This window comes from Podarcis raffonei, chromosome 7 (genome assembly GCF_027172205.1).
Source record: "Podarcis raffonei isolate rPodRaf1 chromosome 7, rPodRaf1.pri, whole genome shotgun sequence".
NCBI lineage: Eukaryota > Metazoa > Chordata > Lepidosauria > Squamata > Lacertidae > Podarcis > Podarcis raffonei.
This window is the reverse complement of record NC_070608.1, coordinates 67,909,789-67,932,371: the sequence shown is the minus strand read 5'-3', so window position 1 is coordinate 67,932,371 and position 22,583 is coordinate 67,909,789. Positions and strand designations below refer to the sequence as shown.

Sequence of the window (22,583 nt, the reverse complement as noted above, 5' to 3'; positions counted from 1 at the left end):
AAAATTATTTTTAGGGAGAAGTGAACCTAGATGGCCACATTTTGTTGTTCTCAGAAAGCCGGGATGCTTGAAAAATTCAAAATGGCTACTGCCCTCAAAGGTGACTGCCTTCTTTTCCACTACAGGGAGCCAATTTCATAGCGGTCAAAAGATGAATGCATTCAGAAAACACACACACACACACACACTATTACAGAGTGAACCGATTGTTCCTCCAGCAGCCCTTTTTGAGAGCTACTGTATTAAAATACTATGACAAAAGAAAGGGCATTGATTGCAGCTTGCTAAAAATATAAACCTCAGTGTGACATTCCATGCAACTCTATTATTACATTTGAAATTCTAGGGGAAACTTCTTCTTTTTTCACATTTGGATTCACCGCCCTTTTCTTTTAGTAATAATATTTCAACCAACCCCCAAGATGCTTTATTTAAAAGCATAGGTTTAAAAGTAATCAGTGGGGGCAGGGATTTCATCTCTTCAAATTTCTGTGTCAAATTCACAAATTTTGGATTGAATTGTTGTTTATCTCCAAATGCTGTTGGAGATCATAAGAAGTGAAAACTGAATGATTCAAACACTTGTTTTTATTTGATCCCCCTGTGCTGATTATTCCTTCCTCTTTTTTACTTTCTGGTTTCTACTGTATTTTGAAATCATTGTGTGTGTGTGTGTGTGTGTGTGTGTGTGTGTGTTAGCTACCATATGTGTTCTCATGAATCAATGCAATCAAAGGAGCTACAGAAAAATGTTTCAGAGTGTCATACAAATCACTGGCTAAATGTTTACTCCACGACGTCGGCAATGAGATTTAAACACACGCAGCATCTGGAACTTTGCGTCTTACTGGTTAAATGCAATGGAAGAATGACAAGAATCTGGCAAAATGAAAATACATGACTTTAAAATTGCTTAGGCAAGAGAAAAGCAAAAAAATATATATGCTGGAATTTCGTTTATAAAGTAGAGAGAAAATTACCCTGTACTAAGCAGAAGGTATGTTGACATCAGGGAAAGAAATATGCTCAGCAACCTCGAGAAGAGAAATGTCGGGCTTAGCAGTGGCACTACCAAGGACGAAGCTGCAATAAACACAATATCATCTGTCAACACCAACATATTTGAATACCCCCCTCAATGACTCTCAAAGCATGGGAGCAATGTATGACTTGTGTAGTTTGCATTCACATTCCTAGAAGCTAGGGTGCAGGAAAATGGTTTCTTTCCCCACTCTTTGAATTGAATGCAGTGGAATATTCACCACATAGCAAAAACAAAACAAAAAGACCATCTGTTACAACGATTCCGAGTTTACCCCATGAAAAGAGGTGGCCAAGTTTGGATATAACTTTTTTCACAGGATTCTGCGCCACTCAACCAATAGCCTTATATCACCAGGCTCATTCGTGCTTATGCGGACAATTGAAGTAAGCATGCCTGAGTTGTTTCTCTTGGAGGAGTATTTTGGTGCTGGAATGACTATGTATATATGAACGGGGCCGAAGCCGGAATGTAGAGAGAAACCGCTTGAAAGGTAAAAGGTAAAGGACCCCTGGACAGTTAAGTCCAGTCAAAGGCAACTGTGGGGTTGTGGAGCTCATCTCGCTTTCAGGCCGAGGGAGCTGGCGTTTGTCCATAGACAGCTTTCCGGGTCATGTGGCCAGCATGACTAAATTGCTTCTGGTGCAACGGAACACCGTGACAGAAACCAGAGCACACGGAAACGCTGTTTACCTTCCCGCCACAGTGGTACCTATTTATCTCCTTGCACTGGTGTGCTTTCAAACTGCTAGGTTGTAGGGAGAAACAGCTTGGAACGACCTAGAACAGAGCCTTCCAAACTTTTCATACTGGGGACACACTTTTTAGACATGCATCATTTCACGACACAGCAATTCAGTTTTACTAGCAAACCGGAGGTTAAACTAAGCCCTTTCCAGCCCCAGGAGGAGCGCAGGGAGCATTCGCACGACATACCTACACACTGCAGTTTCGTGACACACAGTTTGGAAAGCTCTGACCTAGAGGCTGGAAGTAGCCTGCCTTATCGCAAGAGGCACCAAGCAAAATATCAACTGGAAGAAGAGAACAAAAAGCATTCCTCCAGTTCCAGTTTTCGCAGCATCAACGCTATGCATCTGAACTCCACAATAGTTAATGATGCATCTCATTAACGCCAGGCTGAGCTATTAATCTCCAAACACCAGTCCACTTCTAAATCAATATCGCTCATGTGAGCTTGAAGAGGGTGCTGATACTCTCTTTTTCTTTTTTTGCAGGATGATACTTATGGATGTATGGATGCCAGTCAAGGACATGTCCCTTCAGGATAAACTCTTAAATAGCAGGAAATGTGTGTCTATATACATGTCTTTACATGCCGGACTAGGATAATCCCAGTTAAGGAAAGTAGTGCTTACCTAATGTTGTCCAGCTAATAATCTGATTTGTTGTAGGCAGGCCTTGTTTGTTGTGAAGACTACTGCGAGTACTGTTCACAATGTAAGTTGACAGTGCCAGACTGAGAAACTAATAAAGGAAAGGAAAGGGAGCAATTAATCTGGGTGGTTCCACTATTCTGCAAAGACACCAAAACTTAAGCATATAAACCAAAACTGACAAAAAGAAAGGGAACGGAAGCAGATTTGACACTTTTAGCTAGAAAAAGCACCCATGTTTAAAGGGCAAGACACTTGTACAGCTCTCCCACTGTGCACATGTGTTTAAATGGCTGGGGTTCCCAATGCCCCCATGAAGAACAAAATAGTACGTAACCCATCATGCCCTGCCATGCGTATATATTATGGGGAACTCTGATCCTGTAAATGAGCATGTACAACCGACAGCTTCAAAGAGATATTTGTCATTGAAATGCACAGTAGGATTCAAGATGTGATGTGTGAATCTACACTTGCCCTACATGACTTAAGTTCTTGATCTGAGTAGGGCAGATACGACTGGCTATGCCATTTAACCAGCAGGAAAAAAATAGCTTCTACCAGTATGAAGGAGCAGTGGGACACATGTGCGCCATCACAACAGCTTTTCTATAAGCTTGCTGGCTCCTACAAGGACACATTTTCTGCATCTCCTGCTCCCTTAGGGGACGGGATAATTGTCAGGAGCTCATCCTATACTCGAGTAGGACCCTGGCAGAGACACATGCCCGACTGGCATGTTCTCTCCCTCCTGGTTAATCGTTCGGGAGCTTCATAAGCTTTCTTCAGCCCGAACATCACAGCGACCGATGCCAACAGACATTGGCACACTTAGGGATCCGCAGAGTCTTCGCAGCTTGCGTATCAGACCTCAGGAACTCAGCATTTTGGCTAATCTACTTTATTTACATATAAACACACATGGAGCACTGCAACATGGCTCCCTCTCTCTCTAGCATTAGACAGCAAAGAGAAAAAGAACAAAGGACAATAGTCCAGCTTCACGGAACACAGTAACACAAACATCCTGTCTCCGTCACTTCCCACTCTGTGGAGTCAAAGCATATACCGTCATGTGATAGACAAAAATCCCATGACTGCAATCATGGAGCAGGAATTCTAACATCAATAGCCCCATGGTAGAGCAATGGTTTGCAGGCAAAAGGTCCCATCCCCAACAACTGCAGCTAAAAAAAAAGATTAGGTAGCAGGTGATGGCAAAGACCAGAGACCCTCAAGGGTTCCTACCACTCAGTGCAAACTGCACTGAGCTCCATGATCTGGAAAAATTCAGCACCCTAAGCAGCATCATTGGGGAAATGGTGCAGGTCAGACCACAGTGTCGCAGGTAACTGTTGCTTTGCCCACAGTGATGCTGGAGTTGGGAGCCAGGCCTTTTGCTGGCATCAATTCCCCCAACTCCATCTCTATACAAGCTCAGTAGCTCATATGGAGGCAGTCAGGTTATTTGTTCTGAACTGCTTATGCAGTTACTGTGGTTTTACATGATACCGGAAAACCCTCAGCACAATCTCAATTTAGCTTTCTGCAGAATTGGCTTGTAGGATGTCTCCCTCTCCCCAAAGGTTCTTGGTTCTTAACATACAATTCAGAATCTATCCTTTCACTTTGTCAGGCTGGTTTTCTTTGCTTGGAAAAAATATATAAAGTAGTTTCAATGCCATGTAGCAACAGTGCTCTTTTGCAAAAATGTTCAGTAATACTGTTCAGGATTATGGAAAAAGCTTGCCAAGTAGCCTGGGCACAGCAAGAAAAGTTAAGAACTACATAAAAAAATCTAAAAATGCAGAAGCTCTAGGAACCACATACTGCTTAACATATTTCAATTGGTCATGTTTACTTGGAGGCATTAAGTATTGTATAACCCCATTATGTTTTGGATGCCACCGTAAAGTATTCAGCAACTCCCAGAGAAAACTGTTGATTCATACTTGCATAACTGCATTTCACGCTTGATTTCACCTAGGCAGAATAAATAGGGAAACGAAACAAACTTTTGGAGGAAGGCTTTCAACAAAGTTTATTTAAGAGGTAGACCTGTCAATAGGAGTCCATTTCCAAGCTTACAGAGTTACAGATTAGAGAGGTAATTAGAGTAGATCACAAAGCAGCAGATATCTGGCACCGGTTTTTATGCTGGTTCAATAAAACTTTGCCTGGCGTGCCATCATGTGACAATTCACAGAGAGGGCTTTAAGTAATATATTCTGGGCTCTCTCTTTCTTGCCCTACACAACAACAGCTTAGACTTCGGACTTGAAAATTAATTTAATGCAAACCTTTTCCCCACAACAGCCAGTAAAGGCACTAGCCAGAGTCATCCTGCCGTTCCACTTTATGTTTGTCTATCAATCAAGTTTTATTACAGAGGAACTGAAGTTATTTCCAGCTTCGTCCTTACTTTGCGGCTGGATGGCCGTAAAGGGTAGAGCAGCAAGCCTACGCCCCACATTTGCCTGTTCACTGGAGTCTATAGGGAACTGAAACTGGTGATACCGAACTGTTTGGAGTGGATAAGACAAGGCACTCCAAAAGGGCCTCTCCAAATTGGGTGTGTGGGCAGTAAAACGGCAAATTCAATTCTATACAAATAAGCGTGAGATAAAACTGCCTGTATTGTAATGCCCTTACACAAATCAGGGCTTTTAAGTACAGAGAGGAAACAAGTAAGAAGGGACATGATAAAGGTGGATCTAATATATGAAGTGGATAGAGTGAAGTACCGTATTTTTCGCTCCATAAGGTGCACCAGACCATAAGACACACCTAGCTTTTAGAGGGGCAAATCAAGAAAAAAAAGCTTATTTCCCCCCTCAGCCCCAAAGAGCAAAGAAGCCAAGACAGCGAGCGGGATCCATCCCGCTGGCTGTCTTGGCTTCCTCTTTAGCCGCGCGCAACCTCTCCGGCCCCTTTAAGGAGCGTGTGGCTCCTGTGGGCTTTTCTACGAGGAGGGAGAAAGGACTGACTGGAAAAGCCCGCAAGAGCCGCGCGGAGATTGTGTGCAACTCTTGGGGGCTTTTCCTGCCTGCCTCCTCCCTGCATTCGCTCCATAAGACGCGCACACATTTCCTCTTACTTTTTAGGAGGGGAAAAGTGCGTCTTATGGAGCGAAAAATACGGTATTTATTCCTGTCTCATAATACTAGAACTCAGGGAGATCAGATGAAGTTTGTAGTAATGGGATGCTGGAAGATTCAAGACAGGAGAAAAAAGAAAGCACTTTCTGCTCCCTATGGAATTCACTCCGCAACGTAAGAGTCGTCTTTTAGCAGGATTATTGCAATAACCTGCAGTTTCACAACGGTGTATATTTAAAGTTGATGAATAAAAGAATAAGTTAATTTAAAATATGCAGGAAATGTTAAAAAAAAATTAAAATTAAGGAACCGCAGAAAGAGGAAGGAAGTCAAGTTTTGAAATGTTAGGATTGTAAAACTATCTAAATGTATATAACTGAATATCATAAATAATTCTTTTTTTAAAAAAGAAACTCATCTTTTGTATCACTTAATATAACAAATATTTCTAAGCAGTTGTCATTAAAACAACAGAAGTACAATAATGTCATTCAATAATCCTAAAAAATAGGACCAAACAGAACAAAACCTAGCTCTAATGAAGTTGTAACTTTAGTTTCTCTTGTACACTGTTAAATGATTTTATTCATTTTGCTTTTTTAATAATAATAATAATAATTTTATTATTTATACCCCGCCCACCTGACTGGGTTTTTTAACTCCCCCCCCCCATTATTTTTTACCAAAAATTTAAATTTATTTGCGGGGGAGGAGATCCACATAGAGATTTTATTTACAGTTAAGCAGTAGAGAAAATTTGCAAAATACAGTGGTACCTCTACTTACGTTCACCTCCGGTTGCGTATCCTTCAGGATACATACGCAGCAAACCCGGAAGTATTTTTCTGGGTTTTGCTACGCACACATGCGCAAAAGCGCTCTACCGCACCGTGCGCTAGCACAGAAGCGGTCCCTCAAAATGCAGAAACCTCGGGATCCGACCGGAGCTCTGGAACGGATCCCGTCCACAACCGGAGATACCACTGTAAATATAAACTATAGATTACAAATAAAACTGAGCAGTGTACACAACAGAGAATTAAGAGTCAGAGTCCAGGAAAGCTCGGGTAAATGTATAAGTCTTCAAGAGGCATTTAAAGGCCAGTACAATCTCTTCCTCACAAATTACCCAAGGGAGGGAATTCCAGATGGCGGGTCTGTGTTGTCACCAAGCATCAGCCAACAAACCCCTTCCCAAATATTTTGAATCAATTTTCTATTTCGCTCATTTCTATAAAAATTGCACACAACAGCAGCCGCCATGATTGCTTTCTTTTGTTCCATCTTCACAACAACAGAGCTGTTCATTATAAGGGATTCCCAATAAATGCCCTCAAGTACAGCAGAAGGAAATCAGTTAAATCTAGTTTAAGAAAATAGCAGCTAATATTTGGGAACAGGCAAATATTTAAAAGCACCGTGGAGGGGAGGCTGGAAGAATCCAGTAATAAAATGAAGGCTTCACTAGGCCTTTTTCTTACATGGCAGACCTCACCCATAACAGCCGATAAGGAGAGGAAGAAGTCAATACGAAGAGTTTACTAGGCTAGATACATTTAAATATGTAACACAAAAAATGTACCCAGGTAATTCCAACCTGGAAGCCATTTGTACTCAGTTGTTCCCAAACATGTTTATTCAGCAACACCACAAAAAGATGGAAGCTGGGGTGGATCTGTTTGCTCTGCAAACATAAAGAGCAACATTAAATTTATCTTTTCCATTATGAAAATGTACTATACACACTGAGGGTGGTGTGGGAATGCTGTGTGGAAGCCAAAACAGTCCTGTTTTAGGCTGATGAAGGCTGTTCTTACAACAGTATTTGTGTTCTATGTTGGTACCAACAAAAAACAAAAAAAACTCACAGAAGTTTGCCATTTTATTGGGTTCTCTCTCTCTCTCTCTTTCTTAAGGAATATACTTGAGAAGCTCTGCAGAGCCCTTCAAGAGAGATAGGTGTTGTGAGTGAAAAAATGAAACAAAACGTAGAATATGAAGTAGTATGATTTTGTGCAGCCTGATTAATGCAAATAATTAAATAAATGTCTATTTATTTGGCTTCACAGAAACGGCTTGGTAGTCGTGTTTCGAGCTCATTCAAGAACCCAGGAAAATGGCATAGGATTAATGTTTAAGTTAGACGTAATTATCTCTGCAGAATTTGAATTTTTCAGTTTCCAAATACCAAAGCTAACTAAATCGCCTTGGGGTTGTGGGGAGGGAAGTCAACAGCTCACAAATGCTTTTGCTTCTTTCAGCAAGCGTAGGACCAGTTTGCACATGACATACTAGGTATATACCAAGACAGGAGTGTTTCTAGAATATTCCAAAAAGGACTGCCAACTTGGCCCCGCGACAGTGGGTTCCTGGGGCCATGGGTGCCATGCAGTGTGCATAATCCTGGCACGAAAATCTGTGGGTGCCCAGCCCCTACATGGGGAATTTTGTGGGTGCTCAGGCACCCAGGGAGGAGTTGGCACCTATGCCCCAAGATGTTTTGAATGTTCATTTAAACAGTGAATAAACGTTTACAAGTGTATCTGCCACACAAGTACATGTGCCCCTCAAGCAGCTCTTGATTTTGTTTGGCAGCGATAACATAAAAAATTCCTGATAGCTTGCTACTACTGTGCAGTGTGTGAAATGGCCTTGACGTGGAGATAAACAGAGGCAGCTTCCCTTCTCATTCACCACTAAAACCTGCCATCGTACAGCTGTCGTGGCTGTCCAGCTCATCATATTCCTTCATTCCTTGGGAGTATTAACCTCATGCACCATACTGTCAGCTGAGGGAGCTCTTTAAAGGTTCTTAATGCAACAAACAGGATAACGAGAGCCTTCGCACCTGAGAGCTTCCAGACAATTTAGCCAAAGCCAGACCCCAATTTGACTGCGGCTTTACACTACAATGGACTTGGTTTAGCATTTGGCCAAGGCATGCATCAAACAGCAAAAAGATAAGGCTAAACACAGTTTATTATATTAGCTAAACTGAAGATGGATTTGCAAACATTAATCCTGAGGGCAGGACTGCTTTCCTTTAAAAAGTTATATAACTTAATCACAATTCTCTTACAGGAAGTTATTGACTCCTAATTTACGGTCCTTATTTACTGTAGCCAAATAAAATTCCCCCGGAGATGGCTCGGTTGGAAACCCATTTGGATTCTTTGTGGGCGTCATTTGAACTGTTTTCATACCTAGAGGTTTGTTTTGTGGCAAGGCCAGCATGCCAAATCAGTCTGAGCCAACTCAGGTCACGAGGAGAGGGAAAACCGGCGGGGAAAACAAGGATAAAGCGAAGTATTTCAAAGAAAGTAAAAAGGTGACTTTCATTACAAGGTTGTGGCAAATTACATGGTTGCAATCTATTTTGCTTTTTATCTGAATCAGTTTAGCTCCTTAATTCTTCCATCAATACCACATTTGCAGTGACATCTAGTGGCAACGAAGAACATGCTTTGGGGAGAAATTAAACTCTTGCCGAGAACTACTATGTTTTGAAAAATTATATTTAGTACCTATTAGAGCCAGCCTACAGCAGATTTTCTTTTTACATATACACTGGGTAGCAATAATTAATATGCAATCCACTGGAACTGGAACATTTTCAACCCTGTGATGAGCCACACTTCAAAATTTTCTAACAGAATTCATGAGAAATATGTTGACAGTAGCTCCGATTTATGCATAACCTCCAACTGGAAATAATTAAATATTTCTAACAGAGCACCTTTCCTAAGTGCTTAAGTGCTTCACACACATTGTCGCAGTAATCTTACAGCATCAGTGTTAAGGTATAAGCCAGTCTTCTTATTTTCATATTATAGATAGGTGTGATAAAGGGAAGTATAGCTCTGGGGTTTTTTTCCAGAGCAGAAGGGATGACGCTTTCTGCCAGTACATCAAGATAACTGAAGAACTCTCTTTACTCCAGCAAGTGAATCAGGAAATAACAATGCTTTTATATCTGCATGTGACAGATTAGCAGAAGTAAAAAAAAAAAAGGAGAAAATAAGCAAGTAGAGGCTGGGTGCTCCCTTCCTTTTCTTTGATGGGGTTTCTACTTCAAGCTAGCAGTTTAAATATTAATTTTTCTTTGCAAGATGGTTCGCATTTTTAATTAAACACCAAAGTTTGCATCTCGTCTGGCTGAACTTTTGCTAAAGCTCAGTATACAAATTGAGCCTGTGCAGTCAGAAACAAGCACCGTCGAGTTCAATGGCACTTAATTCCAGGTAAGTGAAGGCATGCTGATGCTGAGAATTTTGGTGTTTTGCTATTTATTTATCGGTTTTCTAGAGCATCCTTCTTCGCACAGTGAACTCAGGCCAGTTTCCAACATACTACATTCAGTATAAAGTAATAAAATACAACAGAAAACCAACCATTAAAAAATTACAGCAGCACAGGGGGCAGGGGGAAACCCCCTGAAACGACAGTATCAACTAATTTATCCCATCTACACCTTCAGGGAGAGGGAATTTCACAGTCGAGGCACCACAGCAGAAAAGGCCCTCTCTCATATCACTGCAAAGTGAGCTGAGCCTAATGGAATGACGAGAAAAAGAGTGTCCCAGTGTGTAACACTGGGTTGTACTGAAAGGGTTAATCTCAATACTATCTGCACCTAAGCTAACTTCTGCAGTTGTGGTTAAGCAGCTAACAAAACCGCAATTGCTTTAGCTTTGCAAGCTGGGAGCTACTTCCTCTCTGCAATTACTTGAGTTCTGCAAACCCGGAGCTACTCTCTGCACATGCTCTAACGCAAGAGAGGAACACACAAACAAGGGAAGGAGGGCGGCTTAGCTAGCCAGATAGCTATATACCATATAAGGAAATAAGCTTAACCTTGCTAGCTGATTGGAGAATTTGAAGAGGTGGGAAGAGATGGGCAGACTCTCAGGTATAAAGATGCTTGTTTATTTGTATCTATGGGCCAGTCTTTTGGGAACGATCCCACTGGCCACCTCTGTGCACAGATTTCAATAAAATTTTTTTCTCCAAAGAAGAATCTTTCCTGGTGCTTTTTGCTCTCTCTTTGGCCCTGGGGACGCAGGCAACGATTCCCTGGCAAGGATAAGGCTTCAGCCTTCATTTTGGTGCATTGGCCGGGAATCGCCCCACCCCAGGGGGCCGGGGAGGGCCAGGCCCGACCTCGGTGAACAGCCCCGGACCGGCGTTCGCGGCTCCAAGTGCGCACCCCTGCCTGTTCGTGGGGGGAGCCGGCCACACCGCTCCGGAGTGAGACACCTGGTCGAGGGAGAAAAGAGGACGGCCGAAGGAGGGGTCCACAGCGGAACAGGTAAGCCCTAAGGGAAAGGGCGTGGTAGGAAGCCTGGACAGCTTCACCTGGCTGTGAGCAGTAGAGTGCCGCCAGAAAAGGGATAAAGGGTCTGGCTGTGAGCAGTAGAGTGCCGCCAGAAAAGGAACAAGGGAACTGGCCGTGGCAATAAGGTGCCGCCCCGCCAGACAGGGACGGGAAAAGGGAAAAGGGGAAACAGAGGTGGCAGTAGAGTGCCGCCAGTAAGGTTGGGGAAAGGGGAAACAGAGGGAAAATTATTTTGGTGTGTTTTGTGTGTTGCATGTTGGAATTATTTTGGTGTGTTTTGTGTGTTGCATGTTGGAATTATATTGGGGTGTGTTTTGTATGTTGCATGTCAGATACTCCAGTGGTTGAATTGTCAAGTGTGGGCCGGGGCTTAGCGTCCCCTTGGCCGAGCGATTGCAGGGCTGTGCATTTCTTGGCAACGAGAGTTCGCCAAGTCACAGTCTGTAGTGGTTGGTGTGTGAAAGGATCTTAAGCCCGGTTAGGAGCGGAGTATCTGAAAAAAATGGGGTCTGGGGCAAGCCAACGTAGTCCTCTGAAATGCTTTTTAACCAACTGGAAAGCAGCTACGAAGCATGATGATTGGGTTCAAATTGAGAAGAGAGAGGATGAGGACATTATGTGAGGTTGATTGGCCCACCCAAGGAACTAATTGGCCCCTGGAGGGCAGATTTAATTTGCAACTAATCAACCCACTATATCAAAATATCTTGAACGTCCACCCAGACCAGATCCCTTATATTTCTACCTGGAAAACCAATGTAGAAAAGAATCCACCGTGGCTGAAAGCCTGCCGAGGCGACGCCCCACAAAATACAATTTGTGCAGTCTGACCGGCAGGGAAGTCAGAAAGGCCCCCTGGTGATATCAGAGCCGGAAGGAGAGGAAGGAGAAGAGGGGGAAGTCATTAAACCGCCGCCACCCTATGCCTATGCTCCACCAACTGCCCCTCTAGCGAATCCCCCAGGCCCAGGGCCCCAGGACCAGGGAGGAGCCGGCCCTCAGCCTGAACCCTCCAAGGTTGATGAATTAGAGAGCAAAGAGGAAGAGGATGATGAGGAGTTTATGAAGGGACTAATTGAGTTAGCAAAGAAAGGAAAAATGTGGACACAGTATCAGACAATTGAGATTGCAACAGTATGTACAACCCTATGCGAAAGAAGTGGATGTTAGTTCCCATTTGTTAGCAGCAACCAGGGCGTCCCTCCATAAGTCCCATAAGGCACAGAAAAAGGGTGGGACTGCAATGATGCCTCTACGCAGAGTGTATGACCCACCAGCCCCCCAGGACAGGGTGGGGAAGCACCACCATGCACTTATACAGTCCAACATGTGCCTTTTTCAAGTGCTGATGTGTGCAATTGGAGAAATTAGAACCCTACCTTTGAGGAGAACCCAGATGATATTGCCAACGCCCCATTATAAAGGCTGCCTTTGTAGCTCAGGCAGCGTCCGATATTCGCCAAAAGAAAAAATCCAGAAGCATAAGGGGTTCATCGGCCATGGGCTGGAATAGATGTTGGAAATAGCTCAAACCACTTGCAATCAGAGAGATGAGGAGGCCCAGAGAAAAAAGGAGAAGTATCAAACAAGGAAGTTGATGGCATTACAGGCTACCACACCCACCCCTCAGGAAAGAGGAAGTGCCCGGGGAGGAGGGCGAAGCCGTCTCGGACGGAATCAGTGCGCCATCTGCCGACAGGAAGGGCACTGGAAGAGAGAATGCCCTATTCTATTATTAGGAAGAGATTTGTTGGTAAAGTTGCAAGCCCAAATTATTTTTAAAGCCATCGGGAGAAGCCACAATGTCCATTATGTCACTTGGGGAACTGGTTGTGGAGGCACCCCTGAGGGAGTAGTGGCGCCTCATGATGGTAAAAGAAGAGGAGGGAGCCATCCCCGCCAGTATTCTGGAACAAGTGAACCCCCCAGGAATGGCAAAGAATATTCCACCAATAATCGTGAAGCCCAAGCCATTTGTCAATCCTGTTGCGGTAAATAAGTATCCCATCCCACGAAGGGCGACTGAAGGAGTGTGGGTGCATCTAGAGCGACTGCTCCAACATAGGATCTTGAGGCAATGCCAATCATAGTGGAACACCCTTTTGTTACCAGTGAAGAAAGGAAGCAGGCTATTATCCTGATACCAGAACCGCAGGGAACTCCGTGGCTTTCTGGGGTCTGCAGGATTTTGTAGGATATGGATATTTAATTACAGCATCATTGCCAAGCCTCTACATGAGTCAACCAGAGGAACTGAGAGAGACCCCTTTGTTTGAGGCACAGAACAACAGCAAGCCTTCGTGGATTTGAAGAGGGCACTACAGCAAGCCCCAGCGCTTGGCATCCCAAACCCTGAGAAACCCTTTACTCTATTCGTGGATGAGGACCAAGGGACAGCGAAAGGGGTTTTGTGCCAAAAATTGGGAAGCTGGCAACAGCCAGTGGCATACCTATCTGAGCGCCTGATGCCTACAGAACAAGGCTTACCGCCGTGCATGAGAGCAGTTGTGGCAGTAGCCACCCTACTGAACAAAGCAGACAAATTTACTTTTGGCCAAGACACTGTTTGTGTGACCCCGCATGCAGTCCCAGCTCTGCTTGACATGAAGGGTACCTATTTTCTCTCCCAAGCGAAGATGAGAAAGTGCCAGATGTTACTGCTGCATCCGCGTTTGAAGTTTCAGGTCACCACCGCCCTCAACCCAGCTACCCTGTTGCCAGTAGGAGAAGGTGAGGAGCAGATGCACGATTGCATTGAAGTAATGGATGAAGAATATTTTAGCAGGCCAGACCTCAAAGATGAAGCAAACCCCCATTGGCCTTCATGGTTTGTGGATGGAAGCAGCTTTGTTAAGGCTGGACAGCGGAAGGCAGGCTATGCAGTGGTAGCCTTGGAAGACCAAGTGATCGAAGTGCAGCCACTCCCGCCTGGAACGTCGGCCCGGCTGGCATAAATAACAGCGCTCACCAGAGCCCTGACCCTAGCAAAGGGACAGAAGATAAACATTTATATTGATTCTAAGTATGCCTTTCTGACTTTACATGCCCATGGAGCCTTATGGAAGGAAAGAGGTTTGCTTACCTCCAGAGGAAACCAGGTGGCCCACCCACAAGCCTTATTGAACCTTCTGGATGCTGTATGGGAGCCCAAGGCAGTGGCAGTTATCCATTGTTATGGACACAAAACTGGATAACCCCCCATGCTAGTCAAAATGTGCAGTTTGATAATTATGTGCAGTAATTCTCCCGAGATTTTTTCTCTTTCTTAACAGGTGGACCCAGGCCCACTGCTGTTACCTCACCCCTTGGGTCCACCACACTTAAGTGAAGAAGGCTATTTTAGACTGGACAGTTACACCAAATCCTGATGATCCTCTGAAGCTAACCATCTCCAGAAGAGCGCCAGACGACTGGACAAGTGGATGGGAGGGACGCCCGCGGGCAGCGTCCCCAACGTAGAGACTTTTTTTCCCAGCAAATTTTAAGGCACCGCCAGGACTTTTGATATTGGGGCCAGAACTCTTTGATATAGTCACTCTGTGTGTCAGGCCTCTGCAAGGGTGGATATATATTCCTGTGGGTATATGTTAATATATGTAGAGGGAGAAGCCCCTTTCGGATACAGTGTGTTGGGAAGAAATCATGAGAGTATTAAGCATCCACAAGGACAGGTGGGAAAATTGGTTAAGATAATAGGCTCCTCCTCAGAGAGGTGGGACACAACCTCCCAAGAAGCAAGGCAGCTGATAGAGCACGAGTATCAGTGGGCCCTTCAGCAATAAAATAGATATGTCCCGGATAATAATGTCAGCATTTCAGCCACCATTGATCACATGGAAACAATGATAGCCAGGAACCCGCTAAGAACTACAGGAGGTGATCTATGGGGTTGGTTATATTTCTGGCTGCCTCATGGCAGTTGGCTCAGGCATGTTGTGGTATTATTAGCAGGGCCGCTATTAATCCTTTTGCTTCTTTGCCTCTGTATACCCTGCTTGGTGCAATGCTTACAAGGTGTGATGCAAAAAAAAATAAAAATATCATGGCCCTTATTGTTCTCCCCCAGGATTATAAACCCAAGAGACCAGGACGAACCTAGGAGATAGGTTGTCCAAAAGAAGAGGAGGGAATTGAAAGGGTTAATCTCAATACTATCTGCACCTAAGCTAACTTCTGCAGTTGTGGTTAAGCAGCTAACAAAACCGCAATTGCTTTAGCTTTGCAAGCTGGGAGCTACTTCCTCTCTGCAATTACTTGAGTTCTGCAAACCCGGAGCTACTCTCTGCACATGCTCTAACGCAAGAGAGGAACACACAAACAAGGGAAGGAGGGCGGCTTAGCTAGCCAGATAGCTATATACCATATAAGGAAATAAGCTTAACCTTGCTAGCTGATTGGAGAATTTGAAGAGGTGGGAAGAGATGGGCAGACTCTCAGGTATAAAGATGCTTGTTTATTTGTATCTATGGGCCAGTCTTTTGGGAACGATCCCACTGGCCACCTCTGTGCACAGATTTCAATAAAAATTTTTTCTCCAAAGAAGAATCTTTCCTGGTGCTTTTTGCTCTCTCTTCGGCCCTGGGGACGCAGGCAACGATTCCCTGGCAAGGATAAGGCTTCAGCCTTCAGTACACAATTCATAGATCTACAGTGGATAGGGCCTGATATATTAGTGGGACAATTTCTCCTCTATTCCCCAGCATGCTTGCACAATTTTATGGGTATCTTCTTTTACGTTTTAGAGGTTGCGCATACTTAAGACATAAGAGGGGAGTTCTTTGAGTCTACTAAGAAAAGAAAAAAAGAACTTTAAGAGAAAGTGGATATGTGCATATTCTCAGGGAGGAAGTTTCAATGGCATCTCATGCCTAAGCAAAAACAGTAGGTTTACATTCTGAAATGACCTGGTTTCATAACACACAACAGACACTCAGAAAATATACTCTCTATATAATGATGAAACTTAACCTATTTTGACAAAGTGGTTTGGGGCCATAAGCCAAGGATGTTCTTTCTCTCCCTCCCCCCCCCCCCCGCCAACGCCCCCAGTGCCAGCCCTGCACAGCCATCTTTGTCCTGAATTCTTGGCACGAAGGACAAAGAGGAAATATTTTAAGTTTTTTACAAAACGAGCAGACACGAGAAAAATTGGAGAAAGAAAAGAGGACTGCATTGGTTTTATTTATGATCTGTGCGAGGAACTTTGAAAAGTTTTGTTTGCGCTTCCCTCCAAAAAGCATTTTCAATGCACCTTTGAAATATATCCCGGGTAAGTAATAGTAACGGAAACCAATCTACCCGCCCCCCAAAATCATGGAACTGTTAGGCTTATTCTGAGCCAATTCGAGTAAGAATGGGGGCACAGCAAGGTCTGACTGTTCCACCAACACCACCTGTGAGCTTCAAGATACCTCCCCAATACAAATGCCTAATTCCACCTTCATGAACGCTTGAAGGTCCAACTGCTGCTGCATCTCCTGCTCCAGAAGTTAACATCCCTGGCTCCCTTCTGCAGCGGCACCAGAACTGTTTTGCTTCTCTGTACAATTGCCCAGGAAAGGGCTGAACGTAATAATCTAAAGACGCTTCCTAGAGCTTTTTTATTATTACCGTATTTTTCGCTCTATAGGACGCACCCGACCATAGGACGCACCCGACCATAGAAAAAAAAATTCTCCCCCTCTCTGCTCAACGCCCCTTCAGCGAAGCGGCAGGAGAAACGGAGCCCCTTCCATTTCTCCTCCCGCTTGGCTGAAGGGGCGCTGCGCAGCTCTCCCTCTCTGCTGAAGCCAGGAGTGTCTTGCTCTCCCGGCTTCAGCAAAAGGAACCCAAAGCCTTCAGAGTGCAGCGCGAGTTCCCGCTGCGCTCCAAAGGCTTCAGGCGGCTATCCTTGAAGTCTGGAGAGCGAGAGGGGTCGGTGCGCGCCGACCCATCTCGCTCTCCAGGCTTCAGCGAAAGCAACGCATAGCCTCCGGAGCGCGGAGGGAGCGCTCCCTCCCTTTCAGAGGCTTCGCGTTGCTATCGCTGAAGCCAAAGAGCCTGCATTCGCTCCTTAGGACGCACACACATTTCCCCTTAATTTTTGGAGGAGGAAAAGTGCGTCCTATAGAGCGAAAAATACGGTATTTTTAAAAGCCACTTTTACCCACATGGTCACAATGAGCTGAACAGCTGCTCCACACACTTTTGAAACGTTTTTACAAAACCCCGAAAAGAAGGATGGCAATCAGCCCTCAGACTATCACAAAAGGATGTGCAAGATACTGTCAGACCCATGCATGGGTTGGTTCCTATAGATGTGGACTACTCCACCTATTAATAGCACACAGAGGGAACAAACCACAACCGCTGACCTAGTGTTAAATGCAGACTAGGAGATCATGGTTTGGGTGTAGCAGAGAAATGGACCAAAAATGTGAATTCATGGTTTGTCATGACGCAGGCTCCCTTCACTCAACAGCAAGTTCCCAAAACGAATCGGTTACACAGAGATCCTCCTTTGTAAACGTGGAGCGTTCTAGCATTCACAACAGATCAGAGAAACACATTTGGAGTTCTGCTTGCTCCTTGGAGGTGCTGAGTTGTGGCCAATCATGACAAGTGCCTTAAGAAATATCAAATCAGTGGGGAAACTCGTGGTAAAGAGTAAACTGACCCAGAAGAATACGCAGAACTGATTTTTTTTTAATAGTGACTGCATAAATGAAAGTTACACTTCTCAATAATTCATGTTTACAGAAGTCACTGACCTGAAAGAGGTATATTGTGAGTTCTTTACAAGGCATGTGTTTCTTTTTCTGTTTCCAGAGGCATGTCATCAGGTAAGATGAAGCCAACAACAGAATCAGCAACCCTGCTGTGGTTCTGTAAAATATAAGACATTTGTGAGGTTGTGTGATTTTTTTTGAAGAATATATAGCTTTAGGAATAATTTTCATGAAGTTGAAATCATGTTACTGAAGGGCAACTACACAACACACATAAAACATTAATCTAAGCTTTTGAGAACTAGGAGGAAGACAGAATCAAGAAGTTTTGATGATGTCCTCCTTCCCTTTCACAAGACTCTGTTTCACCACAACTTCACAATTTCCCGTATTGTGCCAAAACTTTAAAAAGCCACTAACTTGGCAATTTACAGAGGAAGAATTACCTTCCAGTAACTAAACAAGGAAGTTGTATAAACATTGGTTCCTTTCTCAGTGAATGACTGCATCTCCTAACTCTACCAGGTCCCAAGTCCACTTGCGGGCCTTTCGGTCCCTCTGTTTGCAGATAAGAGCCTGCAAACCATGTCACCAATACTGTGATTGCAGACCTCTAACTTCTGTTCTTCCCCTCTGCTCCCAGGACCCAGAAGGCAATCCCCAACAATGTGGTTTCAGTGGCTTTCCCTCTTCATGGCAGGGAAGTAGAGAAAGGAGGAAAGGTCTCCATAGAGCTCTTAGCTCTACAACTAGTAGGAGCTATTAGAAATATCTAACTCTATTCTGAAAAAAGACTGAAACAAGGATAGGATTTCCTCCAATGAGGGATACATTTATAGAGAGAACCCACTCTAGGATGCCTTTCTCCAGCAAAGAGGAGAGCAGTGCTCCAAAAATGAAGTTTTCAATAACAAACCTCATTGAAAAAAACAAAAAACCCATGAATTTCCTCCACAATTACCTTATTTAAATTCTGGAATTCAACAATAGTGGTGATACGCTTTCAATAACATATTCCCCGCCCAATGAAAATGAAATCTGTGCATGCCAAAGGAGGCTCGGAATAATTTTATTTGTGCTCTTACACTAGAGAGAAGCTTGGCTTTCTTCCTACAACAGGCATCAAGGGGAAGACTGCCAGAAGCAAACACGAAAGAATCCAGCTTAGCACGATGGTCTACAGCAATGAAAAGAAACACCAAATAAATGAGTCACGTGTGCAAATAAAACTAATTATGGGAACTGAAATACGAAGTGGAAACAGCAGGGTTCAGGTGAGGTCATGTCAAAATTGCCATTTGGAGGTCTCCGAATCCTCAAAAAAAGTATGCCTGCACCAAATGCAACCTTCTGCCTCACACGTCATTTAAGAGTTTTCCTTCGCACTCTTAAATGTTTCTCAGTGGCCCAGGACCTCCAAGATGTTTTTGTCTGGAGACCATAAGGTCCTCCATGAGACATACCAGGAGAGGCAGTCCCGTAGGTACGAGGGTCCTAGGCCGTATAGGGCTTTAAAGGTTAAAACCAGCACCTTAAACCTGAAATTAGAGAAGCCTTTCAACCCCATTCTCAAGAACGTACTTAAAGCTCTGTGACATTAAAACAGAAAGGGACTTAGGATCCACATGGATTTTGTGTAATGACCAGCTGGCTGCTACGAGAATTGTGCAACTTTTAAGAATTGGTGCCTGAATTTGCTTGTTTTTCTCCCTCCTCATTCTCCCCACCACCACTTTTGGATCGTGGCTTTTCGATTGCAAGCCTGAGGGAAAGGACCGTCTCATGTTTTTTGGATCTATAAGCCACCCTGGCATGCTTTTAGGCTGAAGAGTGGGGTAAAAATATCTTAAGTAAACAAATAAGTAAAAGAATCAGAATCTCTCTGCACATTAAATACCTTTGCTTGTTTCCACTGCTGAGTAACCAATGGCCACATGGAAAAGATAATCAGGCCAAAACTGAGGGAGGAGCGATAGAAAAATGAGAAAACCTAGATTTAGAAATGGAGATAGAGGAGAGAAATACAGACATGTTAGCAAGACTGACATTCTCCTCAAACAAATAATATCCCAAATAATATCTTCATAGCCCAGTTTCAATTTCTCAAAACATTTTCTGTATTCATCCTTTTCATTATAGTTTAAATGTATGATTTTTTTTAAAGGTTTCCAATGAAGTAATGGAAGCTAATTAATGAAAATCAATAATTATGTGTATCACTTACTAATATTTCAATTCCCAGGACACAAACGAGTAAGAATCCAGCAAGCTGAGCCGGCTGAAAGTTCACGAAAGATGCGACCAGTCTCTGAATAACTGGGTATCTGTATGAAAAGATTACATTAGGCAATTATTATTTTTTATCAGATCAGAAAGTACATAGATTGTCACCTAACCTCAATGCCTATGAACTGGAAACAGCAGTTTCCAGTGCAGCATGAAACGAGAGAATAACTATTTACCGACATGACTTGATTATCTACTTTGGGCCAGTTCAAATTTTGCGTGGCACAGGTTTCTGCTTCGTATACATCAGGGTACAAGACAGTGAACTTAGAAAGACGAAAGACATCATATGTAGCCTGGATCAGAGGGGTGCCTTCAGTAGCTAGAGAGCAGAATTAAATTCTGCAGACTTTCCTATCTCTCACTCAGAGTCCAGACACAACACTTCCTTCATCCTCTCCCGCTACACATAGTTCAAATGCCCAGTTTGCCCTTTCCCTCAACCATTCCACAAAGGCGGAATACCAAATGAAACGAAATGTTGGCACTTCTGACAATGAACTGCTACTCTGTCCGCAATCAATACATATTGTACTAGCCTACAGAATGTGGTTCACTGCACAGCAGGAGCCACACACAAAAAACAACCATAAATAACAATGCCGATCAAATTTTATTGCATAGAGTCTACAGAACAATTTACCCAATCAAAAATAAAAAAGCACACATCAGGTAATTTGTAGGGGATCGTGTTATTCAACTACCTTTCTGCCATATTAAAAGCACTTGCTCATCAGCAGCGTAATCACGCTTTTATTTTTGTGTGGATGGCGCATGAATATTGCAAGATTTTAACTTTTCCTGCGCAGGTTTTCAAGCTGAGGGTAAGGGAATAGTAACTTGCTAGTGTGCATTAACTTGAAGTGATTGAAAGAGTTAGTGAACGTAGAATTTGGGTGGATACTGTATGACTGAAAGTTGTATCATGCAACTTCTGATGTTTTATCTATTCCCCCCCCCCCCTTTGCTTTATATGCCATATGATTTGATCTTGTTGTTTGACTTCCTTGGTACACCATTTTGAAATATTTCTTAGGAGCAGAATTATACTTTAAATAAATAGATAGATAGATAGATAGATAGATATCAGGCCACTTTAGAAGGTATTACTCATCCGTTCCAAAGCTTTCTTTGCCTTTTTGCTTCCTCTTGATCAACTTCAAATGCAGCCATACAGATTCCCTACCGCCCACCCCTCCTTTTTAAAAACTTACTCTTTCAAAACTGCGTACCATATCGGGACTGGTAACAGACAATATATGTAATAAGTCCAAGGCAAGCTTTGAATGAGCAGGAAAATGGCAATTAACACCCCAACAGCGAGAAACGTATACTGGAAAAGACAACCGGCTCCCTGAAAATAAAACAGGTACTTGTAAAATATTACTTTAACATTGCAAATATTTTATTTTAATGTTTCAGATTAAACTACTGCAAAATGTTTGCCAGCTTTTGCAATGCAAGGCAGACAAAGCAAAATTTCAACAAGCTGTTGACAAGCGGATTAGTTCACAGAAAGCCCAAATCAAAAAGTTCTTAGGATGGAACTAAAAAGGTAAAGGGGCCCCTGACCATTAGGTCCAGTCGTGACCGACTCTGGGGTTGCGGCGCTCATCTCGCTTTATTGGCCGAGGGAACCGGCATACAGCTTTCAGGTCATGTGGCCAGCATGACTAAGCCGCTTCTGGCGAACCAGAGCAGTGCACGGAAACGCCGTTTACCTTCCCGCCAGAGCGGTACCTATTTATCTACATGCGCTTTGATGTGCTTTCGAACTGCTAAGTTGGCAGGAGCAGGGACCGGGCAACGGGAGCTCACCCCGTCGTGGGGATTCAAACCGCCGACCTTCTGATCGGCAAGTCCTAGGCTCTGTGGTTTAACCCACAGCGCCACCCGCGTCCCAGGATGGAACTAGATACTCTCATAAGGGGGGGGGGGTCATGTTGAATTAGCCAACTCCGTAACACATAATGAAATGCCACTGTGTCCTGACATCTCCAAAGCTACACATTTCCCTGTCGTTCTTCTCTCCTGCATCAGCAAGCACCGACGATACAGAACAGAATCAGGGGGAAACAGTTGCCATGCTCAGTTGTAAACTCTTGCTTCAAAGCATAGTGAGGGAAATTATTCTGTGAACACACTGTGTACTCGTGTACACGGCTCAAGCACCCTGCGCTTTGCTCCTGGCCTTACTAGAGCAGACAAACAAACCTCAGCTTCCTGCTCAAGGTTTGTTGAGAAGAAGCAGACCACAGGTTTTGGTTCAGATGTAATTGCTAAGCAGGCTGCAACTTGCGGCTTTGTTTTGCTGCTCAAGGAAGGCAGGAGCCAAGTACGGATCGCTTGAGCTGCATGCATCAGCACACAGCTTGCTCACAGGCTAATCTGCCTAGCTAGGCTTTCCAATCAGTGTTACAATCCAACTGTGCCACTGTGATAACAAAGGGACACTGCCAAGTTTCACTTATATACCCTACGGAGGAGGCAAACTCTATAGAAGGTTGCCATTTTCAGAAGTGTTCTTGTCTTGCAATATCTAGTTCCACCTTCGTGTGTTGTGTACATGGAGCTCTGCTCTCTGAGAGGCCTACCCCGATCATTTCTGTAGAAGAAGCATGCATCTATCTGACATATACACTTCCTCAACAAAATTTATGGGACAGACCAAATACAGTGGTACCTCGGGTTACAGACGCTTCAGGTTACAGACTCTGC

At 43.8% G+C, this 22,583-nt stretch overlaps 1 protein-coding gene across 8 annotated transcripts in view; it reads right to left on the bottom strand.

Annotated features, from left to right (window-relative positions):
* Positions 1–22,583, bottom strand: part of PIGN (phosphatidylinositol glycan anchor biosynthesis class N) — an 89,123-nt gene that overhangs the window by 27,664 nt on the left and 38,876 nt on the right. For all 8 annotated transcript variants that reach the window (XR_008331574.1, XM_053397075.1, XM_053397076.1 and 5 more), the window contains 7 exons: positions 21,080–21,219; positions 19,804–19,903; positions 19,477–19,569; positions 18,665–18,756; positions 17,622–17,736; positions 2,422–2,530; positions 981–1,083 (listed from right to left, as the gene is read on the bottom strand). Coding sequence is in view for 7 of the 8 variants with exons in the window: in XM_053397075.1 (XP_053253050.1) it covers positions 981–1,083; positions 2,422–2,530; positions 17,622–17,736; positions 18,665–18,756; positions 19,477–19,569; positions 19,804–19,903; positions 21,080–21,219 (752 nt within the window). In the remaining variant the exon portion in view is untranslated. The remainder of the gene's footprint in view (positions 1–980; positions 1,084–2,421; positions 2,531–17,621; positions 17,737–18,664; positions 18,757–19,476; positions 19,570–19,803; positions 19,904–21,079; positions 21,220–22,583) is intronic.